Here is a 23,472-nt window from a genome sequence, read left to right as displayed (position 1 = left end):
GTTGGCCCAATTAAGGCAGAGTACTGTATGTGCAGCCGCTCAGCCTCCATACGGTCCGTCACCACGAAGCAGCTCAGGAATGCCACAGGCTGCACAACCCTGGAGCCAGGAAACCCCTCAGCACTTCTCTGTTCTCAAACACACACACACACACATACACACACACACACACACACACACACACACACACACACACACACACACACACACACACACATACACACACACACACACACACACACACACATACACACACACACACACACACACACACACACACACTCTAAGCAACTTGAAGGCGTATTTACAGTGCTACAAACTTTTAAAGACTCTGTGGGTTGAACAAAGCAACAGTCCACCTCAAACTTCCCCACAACAACTTCCCCAACACACGTCACCTTTTACGTCTGCAGAGGGTGTCCAATCACGTGGGCCCAGTTACACACTCCTGTTTATTGCCCGTGGCCCCCCAGCCCTGCTGATTGTGTTTTGACAGTCCACGTGTGCGTGAGATTCTATGGTCACACGTGATCCAATTCTCACTTGCTGTTTTGCGGCTTACAAAAGCCCATCCAGCCAAACAATCGACCACACACGCTGCGGAGACACACAGCGAGGCCTGGCGGGTCTCCCTCCGCCTTCCTTTGCCAAGGTCGGCAGATTTACACTGACAAAAGGGTGGCCGGCGTCCGCCTCCAAACACACTGCTTCATTTGAAAGCCATCCCAGAAGCCATTCTGAGGCCAGACACATCAAAAGCAGTATATCTACTGGAGGCTCGCTCTGCGATTAGCATATTTATGGTCCGTTCCGTTAGATGAGGCAGACTTTTGTGAAGAAGAGGAATTCCTTTGTTGGTTCATCGAGAGGGGCGCCTGGGTCCTGATCCTCCATGATGGGAGAAACACTAAAGACTCCAACAGGAAGGACCGTTCAGTACTGTTGCCCCCAGTCTCATGGTTTGCCTTATTTGGTCCCAGGGAAGTTTATGGAGCAATAAAACATGCCTCTCTCACCATGAAAATACGCTCCACACAGCGTATGCCTTGGGAATGACATCAGCGCACACTTGAGTCTCATAATTGATAAACATTTAGCCTCAGTGGTGTTATTAGGCTTTAAACGGATGCCTTTATGTAGTCTTACATCACCCTGTACATTTGTGTTGCCTAATTGATTACTCGTTAAGTGCCTCTGCAGTAAACTGGTTAGTGGTATACTCTGGTCGCAGCTTGTCCTCGGATCTTGTGGACCCCTTGTGCTATTCTGCCTTGAACATGATGCGTCTGACTCCTCATCTACAGGCCTTTTGTACATTGTAATTATTTTTCCGAAAAGAGGCCCGGGGTCTCCCAAAACCAAATTTGTCTTCTAATCTGGGAACCGACGGGATCCATTCCAGCCTCAATTACTCAGCTCCTCAGACAGACAGACAGAGAGAGAGAGAGGATGATCGGACGGGCCATCCTTACCCTGAACTGTCCACCACTGACAGGGTCATTTTTTTTTTCTTTTTTGGAGGAGGAGAATTTCCCTGACTGCTAGGTTTGCGCCGTGTGCATCAGCGCTCTGGTGTAGATGCGGTGGCTGCAGTGTCGTCACGTTGTACCCAAAGCCGTCTCCCCTCCCTCTCTCTCTCTCTCTCTCTCTCTCTCTCTGTTTCTCTTTTGCTCCCTTCCTCCCTCTCTTCTGTTCCCTTCCTCCCTCCCTCTCTGCCCGAGTGACCTATTTAGCTGCAGCCGCAGCATGGCGGCAGCACAGTTGACGTCTTGAACACGCAGACTTGTTGGAATTGCAGACATGCTGTGTTGTTTTACCCCTGCTCGCATGGTATGGTGATTCAGTTTGAGCTGGATGGTTTGCAGTTTGTCATTCAAATCACTGAATGGCTGCGTCTAAAAGTCTAAAACAGGTTTTGAATAAAAGCTAACGTTGTGGAGAGGCTAGCCAGTGTTGTTGTGGTGTTAGAAGTTAGTGTAGAATATCACAAAGTCACTTTTAAACCGACTTCAGCTGGAGCTCCGCACAGCATTTCAATGGACGAGGTTGGATGAACTGAACATGACTGAACGCAACGCAGACGCGGTGTCGCATCGGTCACCCACAGATCCCCCTTCTGCTGGACTGCAACACGCATGCCGCAGTCTGTGTGTACAAGGCTTCAGAGGGAAAGAGGGGATGGGGGAATGGGGGGAATTTTGAATGAAGGAAAGGCGGAGTGTTTGTGTGTGTGTGGGTGTGTGTGTGGGTGTGTGTGTCGGTGTGTTTTGGAGTACATGTGTCTTATTCATCACACAGTATTTATATGTATCAAAGGGTAATCTTAAATGTGTATCATTTGCATTGAATACATCTCCGAATTCATTTGTTATGATTGCAGTCGAAGATTGCATCGTATAGTGCCCTCTATTGGTTGAAGCTGGAGAATGATGAATAACAGCACTGCATTTCAATGTATAAAACCAAGCCTCTGAGGGCAGGGAGAGGGGCTGGTTTTATTATGTGTTTGAGCTTATGCTTTGGAATACTCTTAATGCTAACAGCCTCTTCTTTTTCATTTCAGATTCTGTTCGATCAAGCCCAGAGATCTGTCAAGCAACAGCTACACAACTTTGTCAAAGAGTAAGTAATGATTCTGCGCTGCCATAAGTCTAGCATCAGAATTCAAGGTTTATCTAATATTAAACACAGGTAGGGAAGTCCCAACACATTTTAGGAGGAACATGTCCACATTTTCTTTCTTTCTAGTAGGCCTAAAAGGGAACATCAGCGTTTTAAAATATGCATATCTGAATCATCTCTTCTGCAATTATGCCTGGGGACAATATAAATTTAAAAAAAAGGATGAGACCATTGTTGTGCTTGGCCCTACCTGAGGGGAAATGTAAGTGTTACTGATTAATGGTCTGGTTCCACCACATCAGAGGTGGGAAGCGGACAGTTGATCCCCAGGCTCAGAGACCTTTACCTGGGGAGGTCAGAGGTCAGAGGTTAGAGGTCAAAGGTCCTGGTCTGATCGCTAGTACGGGCCTGGTGTAGCCTGATGGGAAACTGAGGGTCTGATGTCATTCTATGGCATATTGTTTGAAACTCATCCACCGCTACTCTATCCTCTCTCTCTCTCTCTCTCTCTCTCTCTCTCTCTCTCTTTAATCTGCTAGAGTACTCGTTGGTAGTTACAGAATTTTCCTCACGCTTCCTCATTCTAATCAATCTGAATGGCTGGACAGATTTCTCATTAGGCGTCTCAGTACACCATGTTCAGTGGATTTATTACCTTAGCCCTGGCTGCTACAGTGAATGCTCTTCACAACAGGAAGATCAACTGGGTTGGAGATTTAGGAACACATTAGTGCACAACCTTGCCCACCAGTCATCAATAGCCTTGGGACAGGGTTAGGGACACAGAGCAAACAATTGCATTTTCCTTCTGAATCTTACACCCATCTATTCTCATTCTCAACTATGTTTTTCACTTCTGCCCTCTGTTACCTTGCTTAGGTAGACCTGAGGTAGATGTGAACTGTGCCAAAATTAAAACCAATCTCACTTTCCCCCTGATGTTCTCAGGGATGTCCGCAAGTTCAAGGAGACCAAGAAGCATTTTGACCGTGTGCGTGAGGACATGGAGATCGCCCAGGTGAAGAACGCCCAGGCGCCCAGGAACAAGCCCCACGAGGTGGAGGAGGCCACCGGCACCCTCAGCATCACCCGCAAGTGCTTCCGCCACCTCGCCCTGGACTACGTGCTTCAGGTGAGGACCAATGAGGACAGGCGTTGAGTGGAAAATGTTAGATAGAAAGACGCTCTCATCCGAGGAGCCATCTGCCACTTCAGAAATGCGTGTCAGTGTTTCAATGCTCATATTGATTGGTTGGGTTTTATATAAAAATGCCATGATTGTGGCTTACAGAGAGAGAGGGAAGGGGGGAGGACTGGGCTACACAAGGCTCAGATCTCTTTGGGTCCTGTAGACAATGATTGGTTATTTCACTGGCAGATCCTGGTGGGGGGGGGGGGCAGCAGAGTCTATTTCTTTTACATAAACAGGACATTCTACCATCCATTCATACGCATCACAGTGTTGTTTTGCCCATATGTTGTTATCTTTCCAGACAAGCAGCCACATTAACTGCTTGTGGGAACACAGTGACTGATTCAGTGTGATGTCTGGGATCTCCAGGATGCTCTCTGTGCTGTTTTGCACTGTGTCTGCCGGCTTTCCTCACTGCTCTAATTGGAATCTGGCCTTTTTTGGGTGGGTGGGTGGGGGGGTGGGGGGGGGGGGAGGGGGGGTTTAAATGGAATGTGGCTGAAGGCAAATAAGGTCATGGCTGTGGAGAGATGTACCGTATGTAGGTGACCTCTCCAATGTAGCGCAGCATTTCATTTACTGTAGGTCACTGCATTCATTAAGATATCCAGGGAACTTAACGTCTGGATTTTTGGTTTTCGGTGTTTGATTCCTAAACTGCCACAAGGGCCACGTTTGGTTCATATTAAGGTCATTTACAATATAACAGTGATGTACAGTGATGTTTGAATAACATGCAAAAAAATATACTGCAGTTAGCAGTTGTTTTTTTTACCTTTGTAAGATACTCTCCAAACAGATATTGAAAAAGTGATACTGAGAAGTGATGGAGCCCTTATTCAATATATCTGTGTCACAATGATATACATTTTCTGCACTGAGCTGAAAGGCACACACACACACACACGCACACACACACACACACACACACACACACACACACACAGACACACACAGACACAGACACACACACACATGCACACTGTGCATCTGTCTTACTGTAGTAGTAGTAGTAGATCAGGCTTTGTCTGATGATGGTGAGACATGATAACTATTGTCCACAAGAGGGAAGCATTTCAACGTAGGTTGTCATTTGGGTCTTACTGTAAATGTTAAAATTTGGATTCTACTGACTTTGTATTTATGACCAGTTTCATTTACTAGAGAACAATTAAGTTATGTCCTCAGTAATGTAGTGATAAGGAATCCACTGATCATGTATCTGTATTTATTTCTGGCATAGAAAAAAAATCACAAATATCACTCACTTTCTCTGCAGATCAACGTCCTTCAAGCCAAGAAGAAATTTGAAATCCTAGATGCTGTAAGTGCCACGTACTGAATCACTACAGAATGTACTATTGTACTATTGCTCCCTTGTCAAGGAGATGGCTATCTCAAAGGTAGCTTATTCACCTGGATAAGAAAAGGCTCGATAAATATCATGAAAAACCGTCTGTCTCTGTCTCCCCTCCAGATGCTGTCGTTCATGCACGCCCAGTACTCCCTGTTCCAGCAGGGCTACAACCTGCTGGATGAGATCAACCCCTACATGAAGAACCTGGCTGCAGAGGTGAACACCATCTGACCACCATCCTCCTCCACACCCAACCTGTGCCTGTGCTCAGTGTGTTGTTTGCCCCCCCCGCCCCCGCCCCCCCCCAACCCCACCCCGGCCTTGACCCCCCCCCCAAAAACAATTGGATTGGATCTGAATCTGATTATAAAATATCGACACACAGGCAGTTGCATCACCGACTGATGTTTTGGCCGCCGTGGTCTGTTTACATAACGTTTTGAACGCGTTAGGCTTTTGATTTGGCTCTGGGTTCACGTAACCAGTGAACCTCCCTAATGTGCTTATGCTGTATTGAGCAGATATGCCGTAATCCAGCCACAGGCTAAATCTGTGACGCCAGCACCATCAGTCCACCATCAGGTGGACTATAACAGGGAGATGAATACTGAAGCAGATCTGAGTCGATGTCTCATTAGCGAACATTGAGCTAACGCGTCATATAGCCTCTGCTATAGCCGTTTAAAGTGCTGTTGTCAATTGCGCTGGATCATTCTAACTGATCAGACTGCGTCCGATGTTGGAATTGCTGAGCCTCACGATGAAGATTTCCAGTTGATGTTCCTCGGCTTAACCGTGTGTTCTCCGCTCACTCAGTGAGGACTTCAAGTCAGCCTGAACCTGGTTTATTTGCTACCTTGTTTGCAGCTGGATCAGTTGGTGATTGACTCAGCCATGGAGAAGAGGGATATGGAACACAAGCATGCCACTATACAGCAGAGGGTAAGTCTGTAAACATATACATACATAAATACATATACACACACACACACACATGCATGCACGCACACACAACACATACACACACACTCGTGAGTTGACTGGCTGTGTGTGTGTGTGTGTGTGTGTGTGTGTGTGTGTGTGTGTGTGTGTGTGTGTGTGTGTGTATGAGGGCATGACAGACGTCAGCGCTCCAGTCTACCATCTGGCTCAGGCCTTGTGTTATGACTGGGAGATTAGAGGAGGACTGTGGTGCATTTGATTAAGCTGCCCCCAGAAAGGCCAGTCATTGATTTAACAGTTAAATCAGGTGGAATTAAGTGTTTTTACGTGGCTAATCCCAGTGTTGTGGACTGTAAATAGCAATGCTCAGCAGTTCTTGTGTATGCAGGCTAATCACAAACCTAACTGTGTTCTTAACTCCAGTAAAACGCTGACTATATTTGACTTCTTTTGGTGTTTAATACTGTATGACTGGGAGGGCCTGGTTCCAGGTACGCTTACTTCTTTACCCCAGGAACAGTAGCCACCTCTCAGCCTACAGAAAGACAGACAGCCCTGGACACCCCACATCCACCAGGGCCTGTAGTCTGGACTCTGGAGAGAGAGAAACAAGAGGAGAGGGGGGGGGGACCTGGTTATGGGCCTAGCAGCCAGTTATTGATCTGTTTATGCTCTGAACATCAGAGCTGTTAGACACAAGCTTCAAACACACTCCATTGGGATGTGGTGGTTTAGGTTAGAGCATGTGATGTGAGTATAATGTCAGCATTCAGGCTTGAGTAACATTTTCATTTTATCCAAATGTTACGGTTACAGTTAGAGGAGCTCATATAACTGAAACACTGACGCCACTAGTGGCTACTGAGGTACATCACAGGAGCAATGAAGCACAAAGATTATTGAATAATCTCTCACTGAATTGTCACCCCCCCCCCTCTCTCTCTCTCTCCACCTTGTCCCTCTTCTCTCCTCCCACCATGCTGTGATCTTGGCTCTCTCAGACTCTCATGCAGGTGAGTACATTTACCACTTGACAGTTTTCCTCAGTACATGTTTGTTGTCTGTCCCTGAGAGACTGGTGCAGATGTACTGTACTGTGTAACTGGAGCAGCACATTAGCAAATCCCTTTGAAGTTATCTGAAGCTTTAGTGAGGAGCTGCAGGCCCAGACTACAGTACAGGGTGAATTATTCATATGAAGCAATCAGAACCTCAGAACTTTGTATGAGTTCTAAGAAAATCTGCACACTACATTGTGTCTGCTGTCAGAGAATGATTGCTTTTTTAGAATTACAGTTGATCACCCTGTCAAGACATTTTCCCTGCACGGTAATTAGCCAAGAGCGTCATCTTCCTGTGCCTGGATATTTCTGGCATAATTTGTTCTGAGTGCGCAGTTTTTTTGTATAAAAGTGTTGGGGAAGGCTACTCTGAAAATGTATTGAACAAAATGACCAATTGCATTACAAGGGAAGAAGTTGAACTACACTAAAGCTACCCTTGAGAGAAATATAGTTTGTCAAACTAAAGCTACTTTGAAAAAGTAGTTCAATGCGACTAAAAAGCTCTGAGAGAAAAAAACAGGTGAGGTGAAGCAAAGTGGGAAAAAAAGAAGAAAAAGTCTGGAAATTTGAAAGATGAAAGTTTAAAGATGAGCAGTAGAAAGTGCTCGGCAGCTGGGGGTACCAGTTCAAAAGTCATATCTTGGAGGTAGAATCTGTCTCAGAAGCTGTTGGTAGAGGCCTTAGAGACCACTGGGCAGTCTGGCCTACATTCTGAGAGTCTCTTTCCCTCAAAGTACACTACACTGCCCAGGAGGTGTTAAATACCACAGCTGTTGTTGGTTTTTTTTTCTCATCATATTTAAACGTGCAATAACCCTCGTGTAAACACAGGTTATTGTAAATACACAGGACAAAGGTACACCCCTGACACAGAACAAGCACATGACCAGATGTTAAGTGTTCCCACAGCATGGTGACCGCAGCTCACTGGTACACACAGCACAGCAAGCCTCGAAATGTCAAGCCCAGGAGGGCTCAGGGAGGTTTGACTGTGTAACTACCATCCATTGCAATCTAGTGCATTAAATAGAACTCTTCCAACTGTTTAATTTCTCGTTTCTCATTTTCTTTTAGGAACATAAAAAAAGGTTTGAGGAACTCACATTGAACAAGTTCCTCTTTTATGAATGCCGTCATCTGCCTCCTATTGATTCCGTTACAATGACATTACAGGATCGTCATACAGAGGGCGTTAGTTTGTCTGTGCAGACTGTGTTTAGAGAAATGAGAGAGTGGGAGTTCAGTCTCAGGCACACTGATGGGCGTGCTGCCATCGTAACTGTTTCCCGTGACAATGGCGAAGGGAGAGAGCTAAGTGGGCTCAGGATTAGGAAGCAGGCAGGCTGAAGAGGATGTGTGTGTGTGCGTGCGTGCATGCGTGCGTGTGTGTTTGTGAGTGTGTGCGTTTGTGCGTGGGCATGCGTGTGTGTCTAACAGATGACACACCTCAAGCGTGATGAGGTAGAACAGGATCCAGTAGACAATAGAAGTGTATGTCACACCAGACTTGTCTAATCAGCACCGCCAGCTGTCCTGAGTCCTGACCATGTGGCCGTGGACAGCCATGTTCTGTCTCTACCAGGTGGATGACGGCTGAGGAATAAGGACAGGATGCATCCATCATTCTGGTTTAGTCTGTTCTGTTCTGGCTGCAGGCTGCCCCAGTTAATCTCATCATTATCTATTCTGCCTCATTTGATACAAGCTCTGGCTGATCCTGTTCAAATTCATCTTATGCCCACTCACTGCATGACAAACAGTTCACTCTTGGACTGTAAATGGGATATACTGTATGGTGCTGTTGTGGTGAATGAGTTCATAGCTGTGAATTAATAGCCGTGGTAGGAAGCGGGAACATGTTTCTGTGTCTATGTCCAAAATGGCATAGTGTTCCAAGAATACACTTACTGTGCACGCATGCATCCTCCAGTGCCCATTACTAAGTCCGCAGTGGATGGATATTCCTGGTATTCCTCTCAGCGTAAGTTGTGTTTTGAACAATATCATGGTTGGTGAACTGACTTTAGATCTGTGGCAATCTGTGTTAAATCTTTAACATCCCACTCTGCTGTTGCTCTCATCCTGACCTATGGTAGAAGAAGATCAGCACTTAAGCTAGGGGGAAACCAGTTATAGGACATAACAAAATCAGGCTTTACAGTGGGAAAAAAAACAAGTTTAGATATTCTGGGGTGGTGCATTTGTAACATGGCAACCGACCTCACTGCATTTTTAAGATGCTCTGTTTCTCTCTGTGTTAAATAATTCACTGCCAGTCATTTTCTTTTTGTATGACGCTAAATCATTAAAAATGAATAGTTTTTTTTGTTGTTCGGGATAGAGATGACTCTGTGTTCTACTGCTCTCTCAGAACCCCTTTCTGTATTCTGAAAATGTGTTCTCATAGTATAAAGGCATCTTACTTTTTAAGGTAAGGATTTCTATTCTTGCTCAGTTAATCTAGGTTTCAGATGAAATGTTTTCTGTAGTTTCTTAGTGTTTATTTAGGCTGTTTACTCTTTGCGGGGAAGGGAGCTAATAGAGGCTCATGCCATCAATAGTGTTTGCTTAATGAACTGGGCCGGTTGCCAAACTTCTCGTGGACTGAAAAAGAAGCACACCCGGGGGGCAGCTGAGTAGGTGCACTGGAGTCCTAAAACAGCGTTGGACACTGACTTGAGCAGTCTACAGGTCTCTGACTCAAGAGAGTGGCTATGCTTAACTCTACTACTACTACTACTACTACTACTACGACACAGATCAATTGACAGCTGTATGATAATTAGCTCTAATCCAAAGCTGCACAAGGCAGCGGGCAGGGGGCTGTTGGATACAGTAGCACATCTATCTGCGTAGGAATTGTGCACCATCGCGGGACTGCGCTGAGGGCACTCTGCTCTAGTGTTCAGAGATCATTGGATTTCATGAGTGCATGTAACTCCAGGTCTCCGCAGAATGTTTTTTCTCTGAGAATTAGATTTCTCACCATTTCTCATCTATTTTTGTTTGCCTGTTGTCTGCTGTTCAATGCTGCTGGAATATTCCAAACGTTTGAAAATGAAAATCTTTGGAAGGTTGGACCACTCTCTGGTGGGTGAGCTGCTGTATTGTCTAGATATTTGTATTATACCTGACTCTGGGATAGGGATGACATCATAATCTATTCCATATTCAATGTATTCTATTTTTCACATGTAATCTGTTTTACTAATGATTTAATGTATTATTCTGACGTAGTTGTACGACCAGTAAGATTCACATACAAATGACCTCTTTTTTCTCTCTCTCTCTCTCTCTCTCTCTCTCTCTCTCTCTCTGAATATAAGAAGTGACAACTTCTGAAAAAATATGTACAGTATATGTATTGCACAGGCATATCAAAGTGGAGATGGGAAGAGAGAGGAGCGAATTGTTGTATTATTCAAACCTGTAGTGACTAGTTGATGGTGTGCTCTGTGCTGCTGCTGCTGAGATAGCCTATTATACAACTCAGTTGATCACAGTCAGCCTGATCAGATCTGACTGATCTGTCACTGGCATTCAGTTATTATCTAGGTCAACCTAAAAGCTATTTTAAGTCATCCTGATTGTAGGAATGCAAATCACCAGTTTGGTCTCAACAATCCTTCACTTGTGTTTGTTTCATAGGAGAAATACTGTTATAACAATGGAGGTACATTCGCGTTGATGGAGAGATTGTGTGCCAGTCCTTTGTGATTGTGATGATAAAACTCAAGTCAGGCTAAATCAATGTTCTGTACCCATAAACCAGGACATGTTTCTAAAGACTTTTGTAGAAGTGTAGGGACATCTTAATACAGATTCACACATCTCTGAAACAATCATCTTTTGACTGCTCTGGAGCTTTTCATAAAGCTTCTATTCACGTATGGCATTATGCTCTCATTTGAGTGCATACCTCAAGTCAAGCCAAGGCTAGCTCTTAGTCAAGAGACACTGAGCCCTGAGTAAATGGCGTATGTCTTTTAAGTCCAGTCACAGTAAGTGTTAGGCGTAATGGTAAACCGTGTGAAAAGGGTAGGGGGTAATTTTACTTGAGACGGATTCTTATGCAACAATTTTCGTCAAAGTAATGTCTAGTGGGAATTCTAAAAGGGCATGGTGAATCACACAGCAATGAAGCACGCTTCTCTTTCACATATACATGAGTGCACAGTTTATGGGTCTTATGTATTGTCCCCATTGGACTGTTCACTACTTACAGTACATTTGATCCTACTACATGGAAGGAAACTAATAGATCAGTGTGATATTACATATTCGGTTTATACAAGTTTTTTCAGATGTTCCTTTTTTCTGTCAGGCCTTGAATTGAGGAAGTATATCCTTCTGGCATGATAGATAGATAGTATTTATTCAGTCACTGCTCATATACACAGTATGTACCCTCTCTGACAGTCATTCTACCCAAACCTGAGTGCTGTGGTGAAGAACATTGCCAGAAGGGTTAATGTGGTGTCCCTGTCTCTCTCTCTCTCCTCTCTGGTAGGACTTCTCCTATGACGACTCCAAGGCGGAGTTCAACGTGGATGCTCCGAATGGTGTGGTGATGGAGGGATACCTGTTCAAGAGGGCCAGTAACGCCTTCAAGACCTGGAACAGGTAACCAGTCAAGTGACTGTCCTTAGACCAGACACACACACACACACACACACACACACACACACACACACACACACTTTATGCAATGACAGTATGATGCCGAGCCTGTTGATATTTGATTTGACCAAGGAAAATGTGTTTTTGCACATTTTCTTAGATTTTCTAAGACACACAATAAAGAACTCAAGCTAAAAAGGTTTTATCCAATGGAATCTTTTAGCCATTCTCTAGCTAGCACAGAGTTACCAGGGAGAGAGTCAGTGCCCCATTTTCTTTTAGTGCATGTCATATGGTTTACCCTACCAGAGATCTATACTCCCTGTGCAAACATCCAATACATTAGATCATTCTTCCTGGGAGCTGAATCGGTCCCCCGGGCCATGAAAATGTATTAGCCCATTTCTCTCCCCTTTGCTCTGACAGTGCAGTGCTCTAAAGATGTTAGATCATTGGCAATGGCAGCGCAGGAGACTTAGAGAGTGGCAGCGCAAAGGGAAGCCCATTTTTACATTAGCTTTTACTTACCTGCTGTGGCGAGAGGGACATTATTTCACCTTGGCAGGTCAGCTCTCGTGGAAGGATATCCATCTAATATGGATGTTTTATTCATCTGTTTTCCAGGCGGTGGTTCTCCATACAGAACAGTCAGCTGGTGTATCAGAAGAAACTGAAGGCAAGTCCACGTATACACGACTACCATCTCAGCGTTGATCATTGATCATTGGTAATGGGGGGGCTGCTTTTAAAGTGATGGCTGTCTAGTTGCTAAAATACATGACTCAGTCAGCACTGCATTAGCATTGAGGGAATCTTATTGGATAGCTGAGCACTCCTCAGAGACCTCATTCTCTCATTGAAACTCAACGATCAATGCCTGTGTGTTATCCCTCCCACACGATGGCCCAGAATATACTCGCCCATGATTCATATACCTACTATAGGGCCCTGAGGTTTTCCCTGACTAAGAAAATCTCTGGGCCCTATTCATACCCGAAGTGGGCTGTAGATATGATGAATGATTGGGTTGATTGAGTGAGCAGGCTGTAGTAAGGGAACTTAACATGTCTAAACTTCATCTCCTTTGATGTGTGTGTGTGTGTGTGTGTTGTCTACAGGACTCCTTGACGGTGGTGGTAGAGGACCTCAGACTGTGCTCCGTCAAACCCTGCGAGGACATTGAGAGGAGGTTCTGCTTCGAGGTCGTCTCCCCCACTAAGTATGAGCCCCCCTTCCTTCTCAACACCTTAAATCATGTGGAATTTAACACAACCATTCAGTTTCTCTAATCTCCCCATGTAAAGTCAAGTTTGAATCATTTGAAACTGGATGCTGTAAATGATGGGTTATCCATCCTTCAGGAGCTGTATGTTGCAGGCTGAGTCAGAGAAGCTTCGTCTTTCCTGGATCCAAGCAGTGCAGGCTAGCATAGCCTCAGCCTACAGGGAGAGCCCGGACACCTACTACATTGAGGTTGGACCATCAACAGTAGCTAAGAACCTGACTGTAGTGTAAAATGCTAATGCTCACTTGAGTGCATAAGCTAACGTTTGCATGAAGTGATACAGTAGTCTCCTAAGTCTCATGAGTCACCTAAAGATTGAATGATTGAATTATAACAGATTATTAGACAGAAATAATGATGTTTGTAGCTCTCAGAGACACCTCTGTTAATCGTGTGTGCGAGTCAACCATGTGTTTGTTAACCGTGTGTGTGTGTTGTGTGTGGATGTCTTCTGTCTCCTGTCTCCAGCGTCTGGACAGAACCGCCTCCCCGTCGGTTAGTAGTATCGACTCGGCCAGCGAGCCGCGGGAGCGCAGTGTCAGAGGGGAGAGCATCCTGCAGCGTATCCAGTGTCTCCCGGGGAACGAGCAGTGCTGTGACTGCGGCCAGGCCGACCCCCGCTGGGCCTCCATCAACCTGGGCATCCTGCTCTGCATCGAGTGCTCTGGCATCCACAGGTATTGTCTGCTGTGCATCGACAGTGCAGGCACTGTCTGGAAAAAGTCACCCCTGGGTGCACCTCAACTTCCCACTGCCATATCTCATAAAGGCATACTTCTCCACATCGTGTTGCGCATGCTATGGTACTCTCCCTTACAGCTAACATTGTGGATTGTGATGTGCATAATAGAAGTGATTGTCCACTCCCTTGGCTCTGTTAACAGTAACACAATGCCAACAGGTCCTTAGCCTTATCTTTTCCTCCTCTCTGCCACACACGTTCGCCTCCCCCAGGGATTACTGTAGCGTATGCTGCTCATTGGATAAGGCCGGCTTTGGTTGGGAGAGCTCAATGAGTCTGTTGTTGTAGGACTGAGACACTTAGAATGTAGGTATCAAGTTTAAATACTATCCATTTAAAGGGGTAGTTCACCCAAAGTATAACATCACATATTTGGTTCCTTACCCTGAAAGGAGTCTATGGACACGGGCAGACTTCAATCGACACTTTGGTTCTGTTTAGCTGGGCACTGTCACTAATCACTAACTGTTAGCATTTTTTAACCAAAGACCAATAGAAGTCAACTGATCCTAAATTTGCATGTCTGAAATGTCATGCCTGAATCATCTCAAAGTTATTTAAATCAAGTCATTGAGTCTTCTCAGATAATTTGTGATGACTTGGATATGCAATTTCAAACATGATCATTTATGGTCCATTGACTTCCATTAGTTGTTGGTGAGAAATGTTAGCAGTTCAGTCAGTCACTTACGTCGGTTTAATTATTTTTAATGACAAATGGTAATACATTTAAGTTTGGTGTAATTGAATGGCTCCACTCTCTATATCTTCCTGCCTGAAGTTTAAACAACATAAAATACAAAATAACATAAGCATGGAGCCCATAACTATCAAACCCCCCTCGTAGGTAGGTAAAAACGGAGTGGGGGGGGTGGGTGGAGACTGGGGTGGTGGGTGGGACGACCAACATGTGAACTCTCATGGCCAGCGGCGTTACACTGTTTAACCACTGTGGAGTTTTGCAGACTCGGCTCTTTTAAGCCTTGTCCCTGAGACATGCAATGATGTTTTGCATACGTGCGATTCAGGGTGTGCCGTTCGACTTGAAGTGTCCCAAGTGACCAAAGCACTGCTGCGTATTACATCACCTAGTTGCACCAAGTGTTTTCAAGCACTTGATGGGAAAGTTTCAGGAGTTCTTTGGTGTTTACTTCAAAGTTGCAATGATCAATGCTTATATAATCGCCACCCCCTCAGACCGGTCCATCTGTTGAATATTCATGTCTTCTCTTCTCATGGTGAGAGCAAAATGAGTTGCCATTAGAACATTGGAGGAGGAACACACTATCACACAGTCTTTTTTTGGGCCTGACCACAGTTGCCTGGAGACCAGACGGTTTTGTCAGTGGAACTCTGAATTTGCATGACATTAAGGGCAGCTAGCCACACTGTTTCCCAGGGGATAAAGACCCTTGTGATTTCAAACCTCCACAGCTATTCATCCCATGTCGTCGTACAAGACTACATGAAACAGAACTGTCTCTGAGCTTCCTGTGTTGTGTTTTTGCTTGTGTGGAGTCTCTGTCAGTGTAGTTAGAACCAAGGAAAAGATATCCCATGTAATAACCCTGAAGCTTAATCTAGCACTTACAATGAGATACTGTAGTAACTTGTAACTATATATAAAAAATACAACCATTAAACTTGAACGTGTGATTTGAATACAGTATCCATAATTAAGATAACATGACTGAAAAACAAAGCAAATCTCTTCATCTACAATATATGTGTCTTTGTTGCAGGAGTTTGGGGGTTCAATGCTCAAAGGTGCGCTCTCTCACATTGGACTCATGGGAACCTGAGTTACTAAAGGTAACTCCATCTAAACACATTTACCATATACTGTGAAGCCTACAAATCTCCTACGTCTCTCCTTATTTAGCATTCACGCAATGCTCAAAAGATTTACCATCGAAGAAAGGTGACAGTTTCATGGCAACCCCATAGATTAAATCTTTCCTCCCTGTGTCTGTGTTTGCAGTTAATGTGTGGGCTTGGAAACAGTGTCATCAACCACATCTATGAGGGAGCATGTCAGGAGCTGGGCCTGAAGAAACCAGGACCCTCCAGTTCCAGGTAAGAGCTGACTGAGTCAGGCCATTCAAACACCTGACTTCCATCTGATATCACATGGGAAGAACTAGGTGACCTACGGGAGATGGGAAATGTCATCTGATGCTTAAGGGTAGGGGGTTTGTCCTGTTCATTGTTTATTTATTTGTACATACAACATAAAGAAAAACAAAAGCGAAAAGAAAACCTGGTTAGGAAAAGATCATGGATAATGATAATGCTAAGTGTTTATTTCATGTTATCCTCTGCAGGCAGGAGAAGGAGGCATGGATCAAATCTAAGTATGTGGAGAAGAAGTTCCTGAAGAAGCTGGGCTCCACGGAGGTGCTGGTGAACGGCGGGAGGAAGTTGGAGCGCCGGTGGAGTGTAAAGAAATGCCGGAGACACAACAGCGCCACCACTGTGCCCAAGACCCGGAGAAGATACCGACAGGAGCCTGGGAGCGCCTCCCCAGCGACCCTCTCCTCAGGTACAGGACTGCTCATCTCCTGACTCATATTTACGTCCAAATTAGACCATCGAATGCAAAATGTGTCAATTATATTGCCGTTCAATGTGTGTGTGTGTGTGTGCTTCACAGCGGCTGCTGCTCTAGAGAGGAAGTTCCGACGGGACTCCCTGTTCTGCCCAGATGAGCTGGACTCTCTCTTCTCTTACTTTGACACAGGATCAGGGCCTCGTAGTAAGTTACCCTCACCTCGACGACACAGATACACTTGAATATAAATAAATGTGTGTTGTAAAAAAACTAATCGCTACGTGTCCCTGTATAACAACCCTGTCATGACAAGATTAAAGCAATGTTGTTGCTCGGGTAATTACAGTGTTACTTTACAGTACTCCACAGGTGTCTGTAGAGTACGGTAAAGTGTGGCCTGGTGTCTAAAGCTAGCAGCTAGCAGCGTTGACTAACATGTCTTGTGTCTTGGCGGTTCCTGGTCCTGCAGGTCTGAGCAGTGACAGTGGGCTGGGAGGCAGCACCGATGGTAGTACTGACATCCTGGTGTTTGGCTCAGTGGTGAACAGCGTCACAGAGGAGGGTGAGAAGAGAACAATACACACTGTACAGTTACATACAGTTACTGTTGGGCTTGTTGGGCTTAGTCAAAATGTATGTGACCTGCATTTGAAACAAAGTACGTTTCAGCCATCGTTTTTTTAGCATTGAAATGACATCTTCGTTAAAAAAAAAAGAAAAAGGTGACAGTATGTGATCTCGTTCCGAACGTCATTCATCCTAGATGTTTCTGTGGTGTTGTAACCCGTCTGCTGCTCTCTCTCTCTCTTTCTCTCTCTCTCTCTCTCCCTCTCTCTCTCTGCAGAGTGTGAGGTGTCAGAGGACTCAAGCGGTGAGGCTGAGCTGGAGCCAGAGCCGGAGCCATCAGAGACGTCGGACCCAGAGGATGTACGGGAGCTTCACCCCGGAGCGCTGCTCTACAAAGCCTCCAAGGCACGCAACCTGCCCATCATGGCCGAGGCCCTGGCACACGGAGCTGACGTCAACTCTGTCAACGAGGAGGACGATGGCAAGAGCCCACTCATACAGGCTGTGATAGGGGTGAGTCATGCACTGTGGTGTGTACTGTGATGTGATGTGGTCTCATCACGCCTGCTAAGGCAGCCTGGGTCGTACATGATGAATCACATGGACGCATGGATGATGTCTTCAACACGTCAATGCTACGTCAATTGTTGCATTGTTGAGGATCTACCTTGCCCAAAGCATTTCATACTGTATTCTGTGTATATGACAAATCATATGATTTTATTTTATTTGTAAGAGTAGAGCTGTACTAATTACTAATATATTTAGTAATGATAGAATAACTATATTTGACCGCCAACGACATTGTGGTTAAAAACAAAAGCGAAAATGAAAGCCTTATGATGTTCCTCAGTGATTTTTGGCACGTTTTGGCATTAACAAATGCAAGTCGGGTTTTGTATTCCAGGGCTCGTTGATAGCATGTGAGTTCCTGCTCCAGAACGCGGCTGACGTCAACCAAAGAGACGCGCGAGGAAGGGGGCCGCTACACCACGCCACATATCTGGGACACACAGGGTGAGTTACAGTACGATGCAGAACGCCCCTCCTCCTCTTCTCCCTCTGCTATCATGGGATGCTGAGAAGGTGCTTTTCAACCACGATCTGAACATCGTTTAGAGTATGCTCTATGGACAGATGTGTAGCATGGAAAGCAGCTTCTCATTCAGTGATTTGACTGTCCTCTGTTCTGAAAATAAAGAGACAGAGATAAAGATGCTGAATACAACAACGTTAGATGATGTTGTTGATATGGGATGTTCTCAACTGATCTCTTGTCTCTGTGTTGTGTCTGTGCTGTCTCCAGGCAGGTGTGTTTATTCCTGAAGAGAGGAGCTACTCAGAACGACGGGGATGAGGACGGCCACGACCCGCTGAGTATCGCTGTGCAGGCAGCCAACGCAGACATCGTCACCTTGTACGTTTGACAACAACACACACATCATCAATATATTACCTTTATCATAGGAACAGAGCTAGGAGTTTTTCCTGAGCTCATGACCTGACCAGGAAAAAAACTCCTGGGCCCCGTCTCATTACCCTCACATAAACCTATGATAACCTCTCACTTCTCACTTTCGGTGGATCAATCTAACAACGTTGTTTCTTCCCTCCTCCTCTCCCCCCAGGTTGCGTCTGGCCCGGATGAATGAAGAGATGCGGGAGTCCGAGGGACCGTTCGGCCAGCCAGGTCAATACCCCACCAGTAGCCCTACAGAGCAGCAGTATAAGAGATGCATACAGGAGTTTATCTGTCTCAACATTATGTCTCAAGAGTGCTAGAGGTCTCACGTCCTCACTGCCACAGCCAATCAGCCTGGCCCCCTGGTGGTGGTTGGAGGGGAAGCCAGTAGACCGAGGCCGGACAGACCTGTTTGGAATCTAGTGCAGGAATGGCATCCTAAAGAAACGTTCCGTAACTAGATTCTCCATAAGATGTCACCCTCAGTTTTTTTGGCTTCTTCTCTAAAATGCAGGATTATTCTTAAGCGCTCTACCAAGCGCTCTAGGCAACGTAGCAGATAGCATCATTCAGACAGACAGGGCCATACCAGCTTCTACAGGGGCCTACAACCACCCCCCTCAGGCTCATCCACAGTATAAGCCATCAGTATTAACTCTATAACGATGTCAAACTGCACTGTTGACTTGGACTGATAATGGCCAAATCCCTTGGCTAAAGTTTTTTTTAATCAGTATGCGTGGGCAGTGTCTTAATTCTCTCACAAGGTTGTTGGTGATGTCATGTGTGATATAATTCCTCAAACTTACATGTGAGGTGGGAATCACACGCTCTAGATAGTCGATATCTTACTGGTCTCTTGTTATACTGACTACAACAGGGTTAGCTCACACTGCTGATGGTGCACATGGAGGTCTTGCCTCAATCAGGAGACCTACAGTTAGATCATCTGCCATAAATGTACAGTATTAGGGACCAACATTATGAACAACATCTTAAGTTCATACAAAATCATTTGTATTGAACTACACTGTAGCCAGTATAGTAATGCTCTTAATCAGAGAGTTACCTTCATTTGGTATTTGGATTGGGGAGGGGTGTTTGGGGTTTCCAAGGTGGTGTATTGTGCTCCAAACCAAAGACTTATGAGGCCATGTAGATTCAGATGTATACATTCTGTATTCTCAATCACTATTAACATACAGTACCTGCCCATGTATGAATACCAAAACAGCTAGTCCAGGTTATAGACACAAACAGACATCATTCAATACCTTCATTTTTTAAGGCCCGTAAGTCATCATTGTATCTGTCAGTGCAGTTGTTACAAGATGAATTCTGCTCAAGCTGTGTTGTTGTGGCATGAGATGGTACTTTTGTACACCCATGTTGTGTAAAAAGGGGTCGGAAATTACAAATACGATTTTGGCAATTGGAAGTGAGTAGCTAACAATGAAGCAAAGTTATAACTGTGATTGAGTTAATGATATATACGAATTATATATCATTAATGTGTACTCGTCTTGATTGAGACTATTTAAAGCTTTAACATACTTTAAAGCAACATTATGCACTTTTCCTACCAACAATGATTTTAATTTTGTTTTGTTACTTTTTGGTAATTTCATTTAGTATCTTAGGTTTCAAATGTTTTTTTGTTTTTTTTATCTTAATTTATGATGAAATGCCCAGAGCAATAGTGCAATGATTATTTAAATACAGATACTCTGTATTTTTTGTATTATGTTTAACAATACAATGCAGATGGTATTTTTTTAAACTGGATATATTTTGTTAGATTTTATTTTCCTGAGCACTCACACACTTAAGGCTAATTAATACTGTAATTACCTTCGTGTCTTTTCTTGAGAGAGACATCCACAACTTCACAATTTGATAATAGAAAACTACCAGGACTTTACATACTGTACAAACTGCGATAAGAGATGGACATTAATAAAAACTAACACGTTACTTATAGTATTCGTATATGTTGAAATGTTTGTTGAAAACATTGTTTTATCGTAATCTGATGTATCATGACTATATAAGATTTGTTCATGGTTTATTTGTCAAATAGTGCATGGGTTGCTGTTGCCCAGGTCTTTCAAAGCCCTGTTGGTTTTGTTTACTTAATTATTCTATGTATGGGAATATGTTTATATACAGTATTGTAAGATGTTAATAACCTGATAATGTGCTGCCAAATATGAGGACTGTGTCTAGGACAGAGGTTGCATCTGTGGTCTTTGGTCAGACAGAAACTGAAGCAGATATATTGGATACCTTGTGACATATAGTTTCCATTGACTTCCATGGACTTGTCTCAAGGCAAAAGTGATCTTGGCCCATGCAAACATGTCATGTTGCCTTTAGCTTGCCTGGATAACAACAAATATTAATTCCCGCTGTGTGTGAGCACAGGTGTGTGTGTAACAGTCAGAGGATGACCTAAACCCCCTCTATTCATACTGTAGCTATTTAGAAACTACCGTTCTGTCAAATGATGTCAGATGTTTTCAGGCCTTTGCTGTGCTCTTTCTAAATGTGTAGTTAAAAATGTTTGCTACATGGCACTGCTAAATGATTTATCCAAGTTGAGTACATTCTAATCCCCATGTAATCACATCAGCCATGTTCCCCTTGATACTGAACAATGGCTTAGTTTTGTAACTGACCTTACACTCTGCATGTTTGAACATGCTTTCCGAAGCTAAAAATGGTCTTAATGAGAAAATCAAATTAGTTGTACTTGCCGAAGTAATCTTTCTTTTTTGGCGTTACCATGGGTTGCTTGAGTTTACTTCAAACCAAAGACCACAGGCAGTTGTTGAGGTGGTTTGCCAGTGTTTCTCTATTCACTGGGAATGGGAAACTGTTCAATAGAAAGATGCAGGGACACCTGGTTGATATTAGAGAGGTCTCTTGAGCTTTGAAAGGTTTTTTTAGGATAGGGTTGGACATAGAAACAGCAGAGAGCATCCTCAGCTATATGTCGTGCTTGTCATTGAAACGTTCCAGCACTTTTTACTAATATGTTTGTTGAAATGACTGTTCTAGAAATACTTATGAATATATACATCACTTTTATACCAGTGTTTTAATACCTCTGCTGTGTAGTGACATAATGTTGTGGCCTGGTGCGCAGATGGCTAAAAAGTAGGCTAACCACTCCAGTAGTGTACAGAAGCAGATTGTATTAGACTCAGTGGAAGATTTGGAAATACATGATGCGACCAAACAATGCAAACTATTATTTGCATCAAGCCACTGAACGAGTATGTGTTGTACAATACAGTGTGTCTGGATCAGTGGATAGGTATTTTGACCTATTAGATGACTGCTGTAAATATGCTAAAAGCTATTAACACTTCAACTGCTTGCTTCTAACATGCAACTTTGAACTTTCCTGTATTTTTCATTTCAGTTGCTGCCTGTAATAATCTGTACAATTTCTCCTGCTAAAGAACGTGTGTCGCTGATTAACCCTGTGCAACTTACACTGACTGCTATTTTGGTTTGAATCTACGTTTGTCTCATTTCCTTTTCCTAATGTCTTCTAACAATGAGAAACAATCTGAAAATAAATGGAAGATGAAAAATCCTAACTTTCTCTCTGCTTCTTGCTTCATTTCTTCTGCTCTTTCTAAGGCACTGTTGGTTTCACCCTTCTACCCTGTCTCTACAACTAACTGCATTAACTGGCAGTGTAATTATTTGTTCAACCACTGAACCTCTTTGAGTCAACCACTGAACCTCTTAATATTTCTAGTCATAACAGATTCATTTTGTTTCCTGACATTCAATTCAGAGTTCTGGATTTATATATTTCTATGAGGATAAAACCAAGTGTGCCCATAGCTATCATGAATGAAGAATATACTGAAGAAAAACCACACTGATTTATACAGTCAGAAGAACCAACTATGTTTCAGTGCAGAAATAAACCTTTTCTACTTTTCAAATCTTTATTTGTCTCATAGGACAACCTGAAAGCTATTATGTTTCTCAACAGCCTACTGACGGCATGTGAATCGGTCCCTGTAGTGGATATGCTCATAGGCCCATTGATAACACACAGGAAGACTGGAATGCTGGTTCCTCTTTTTTTAATTAGTCAAGCCTGAGAAACTCTGAAGGGATTGAAAAGGAGTTCAACTGCCTCTGTTGTTGTATGCATAGATTCAGCTGTTGCTATGGTCACCCGAAAAGTAAAGCTGGAGAATTTGGGAAGTAGAATGGTGTCCTGGTGCCTCAGTCTGTGTTTGTCCCTCTGCTGGTGTGGTACTTTTCATTGAAGGCTCCTCTGTCATTTTCTTTTTTTAAATAAATGTTTCAGGTTTTATCACATTCAAAAGAGGCTAACTAGAGATCCTCCTACTTCTATTTCCATCCTTTTTCCATCACTTTTTAATGATAGGCCTATTATAAGTGCAAAAGCAATACAACTACAGAACAACCTGTGTCACCGTGCAATGGATGAACCATGAATATAAATGAATTACCCACAATATATTCACTATATACAGTATACCAACAGTATTTTCAATGCAATTCTTTACCATAATCTTCTGTTACATATCTCTGCTTTTCAGGAGACGCCACCTACGTCGACATCTTCCGAGAGTTCTCTCACATGGCATCCCACAACCCAGAGAAGCTGAAGCGTAGGAGTGTCCATTTCCGCCACTCTTTCAGGTAATCCATTGATGGCTGAGATGTGTGAGAAGTCATACTTGAAGAGTGCAACAGTCACTTTCCTTGCATCATAAAAGATTTTCCTTGTCCCTCTTTTTCAGAACCTGACTTCACAAATCCTCTCAGATCCTGTATTTCACTCACGATAAGAACCACTACTGCCCTCTTCTAAATTGCCCTACTACTGTCACTGGTAACGTCCATACTGCCAAACTCTACTCCACTCGTCTTAATGGTGAAACCACTAGTCACCGCTATGCACTACCATATATGGGAGACACCTATAATTGTATTGCTTCTGATTACATACAGAATGGGAGACATGTTATGTAATTGACTTTTACATTGTCAAATATTGTACCACTACAAC

At 43.9% G+C, this 23,472-nt stretch overlaps 1 protein-coding gene across 1 annotated transcript in view; it reads left to right on the top strand.

Annotated features, from left to right (window-relative positions):
• The window catches only part of acap3a (ArfGAP with coiled-coil, ankyrin repeat and PH domains 3a), a gene marked incomplete at its 3' end in the record, with an annotated part of 51,666 nt that extends 28,560 nt beyond the window's left edge, over positions 1-23,106 (top strand). The window contains exons 5-25 of the mRNA XM_083674626.1: positions 2,564-2,622; positions 3,571-3,754; positions 5,094-5,138; positions 5,292-5,387; positions 6,039-6,113; positions 7,115-7,126; positions 11,688-11,800; positions 12,422-12,473; positions 12,916-13,016; positions 13,159-13,270; positions 13,551-13,759; positions 15,567-15,636; positions 15,806-15,900; positions 16,149-16,366; positions 16,478-16,579; positions 16,845-16,937; positions 17,220-17,455; positions 17,850-17,959; positions 18,249-18,359; positions 18,571-18,632; positions 23,000-23,106. Coding sequence (XP_083530752.1) covers positions 2,564-2,622; positions 3,571-3,754; positions 5,094-5,138; positions 5,292-5,387; positions 6,039-6,113; positions 7,115-7,126; positions 11,688-11,800; positions 12,422-12,473; positions 12,916-13,016; positions 13,159-13,270; positions 13,551-13,759; positions 15,567-15,636; positions 15,806-15,900; positions 16,149-16,366; positions 16,478-16,579; positions 16,845-16,937; positions 17,220-17,455; positions 17,850-17,959; positions 18,249-18,359; positions 18,571-18,632; positions 23,000-23,106 — 2,262 coding nt within the window. The remainder of the gene's footprint in view (positions 1-2,563; positions 2,623-3,570; positions 3,755-5,093; positions 5,139-5,291; positions 5,388-6,038; positions 6,114-7,114; positions 7,127-11,687; positions 11,801-12,421; positions 12,474-12,915; positions 13,017-13,158; positions 13,271-13,550; positions 13,760-15,566; positions 15,637-15,805; positions 15,901-16,148; positions 16,367-16,477; positions 16,580-16,844; positions 16,938-17,219; positions 17,456-17,849; positions 17,960-18,248; positions 18,360-18,570; positions 18,633-22,999) is intronic.
• Between the last annotated feature and the right edge of the window lie 366 nt (positions 23,107-23,472).

The sequence above is a fragment of the Argentina silus genome (genome assembly GCF_951799395.1).
Source record: "Argentina silus genome assembly, chromosome: 8".
Classification (NCBI taxonomy): domain Eukaryota; kingdom Metazoa; phylum Chordata; class Actinopteri; order Argentiniformes; family Argentinidae; genus Argentina; species Argentina silus.
This window is presented reverse-complemented; position numbering and strand designations above follow the sequence as displayed.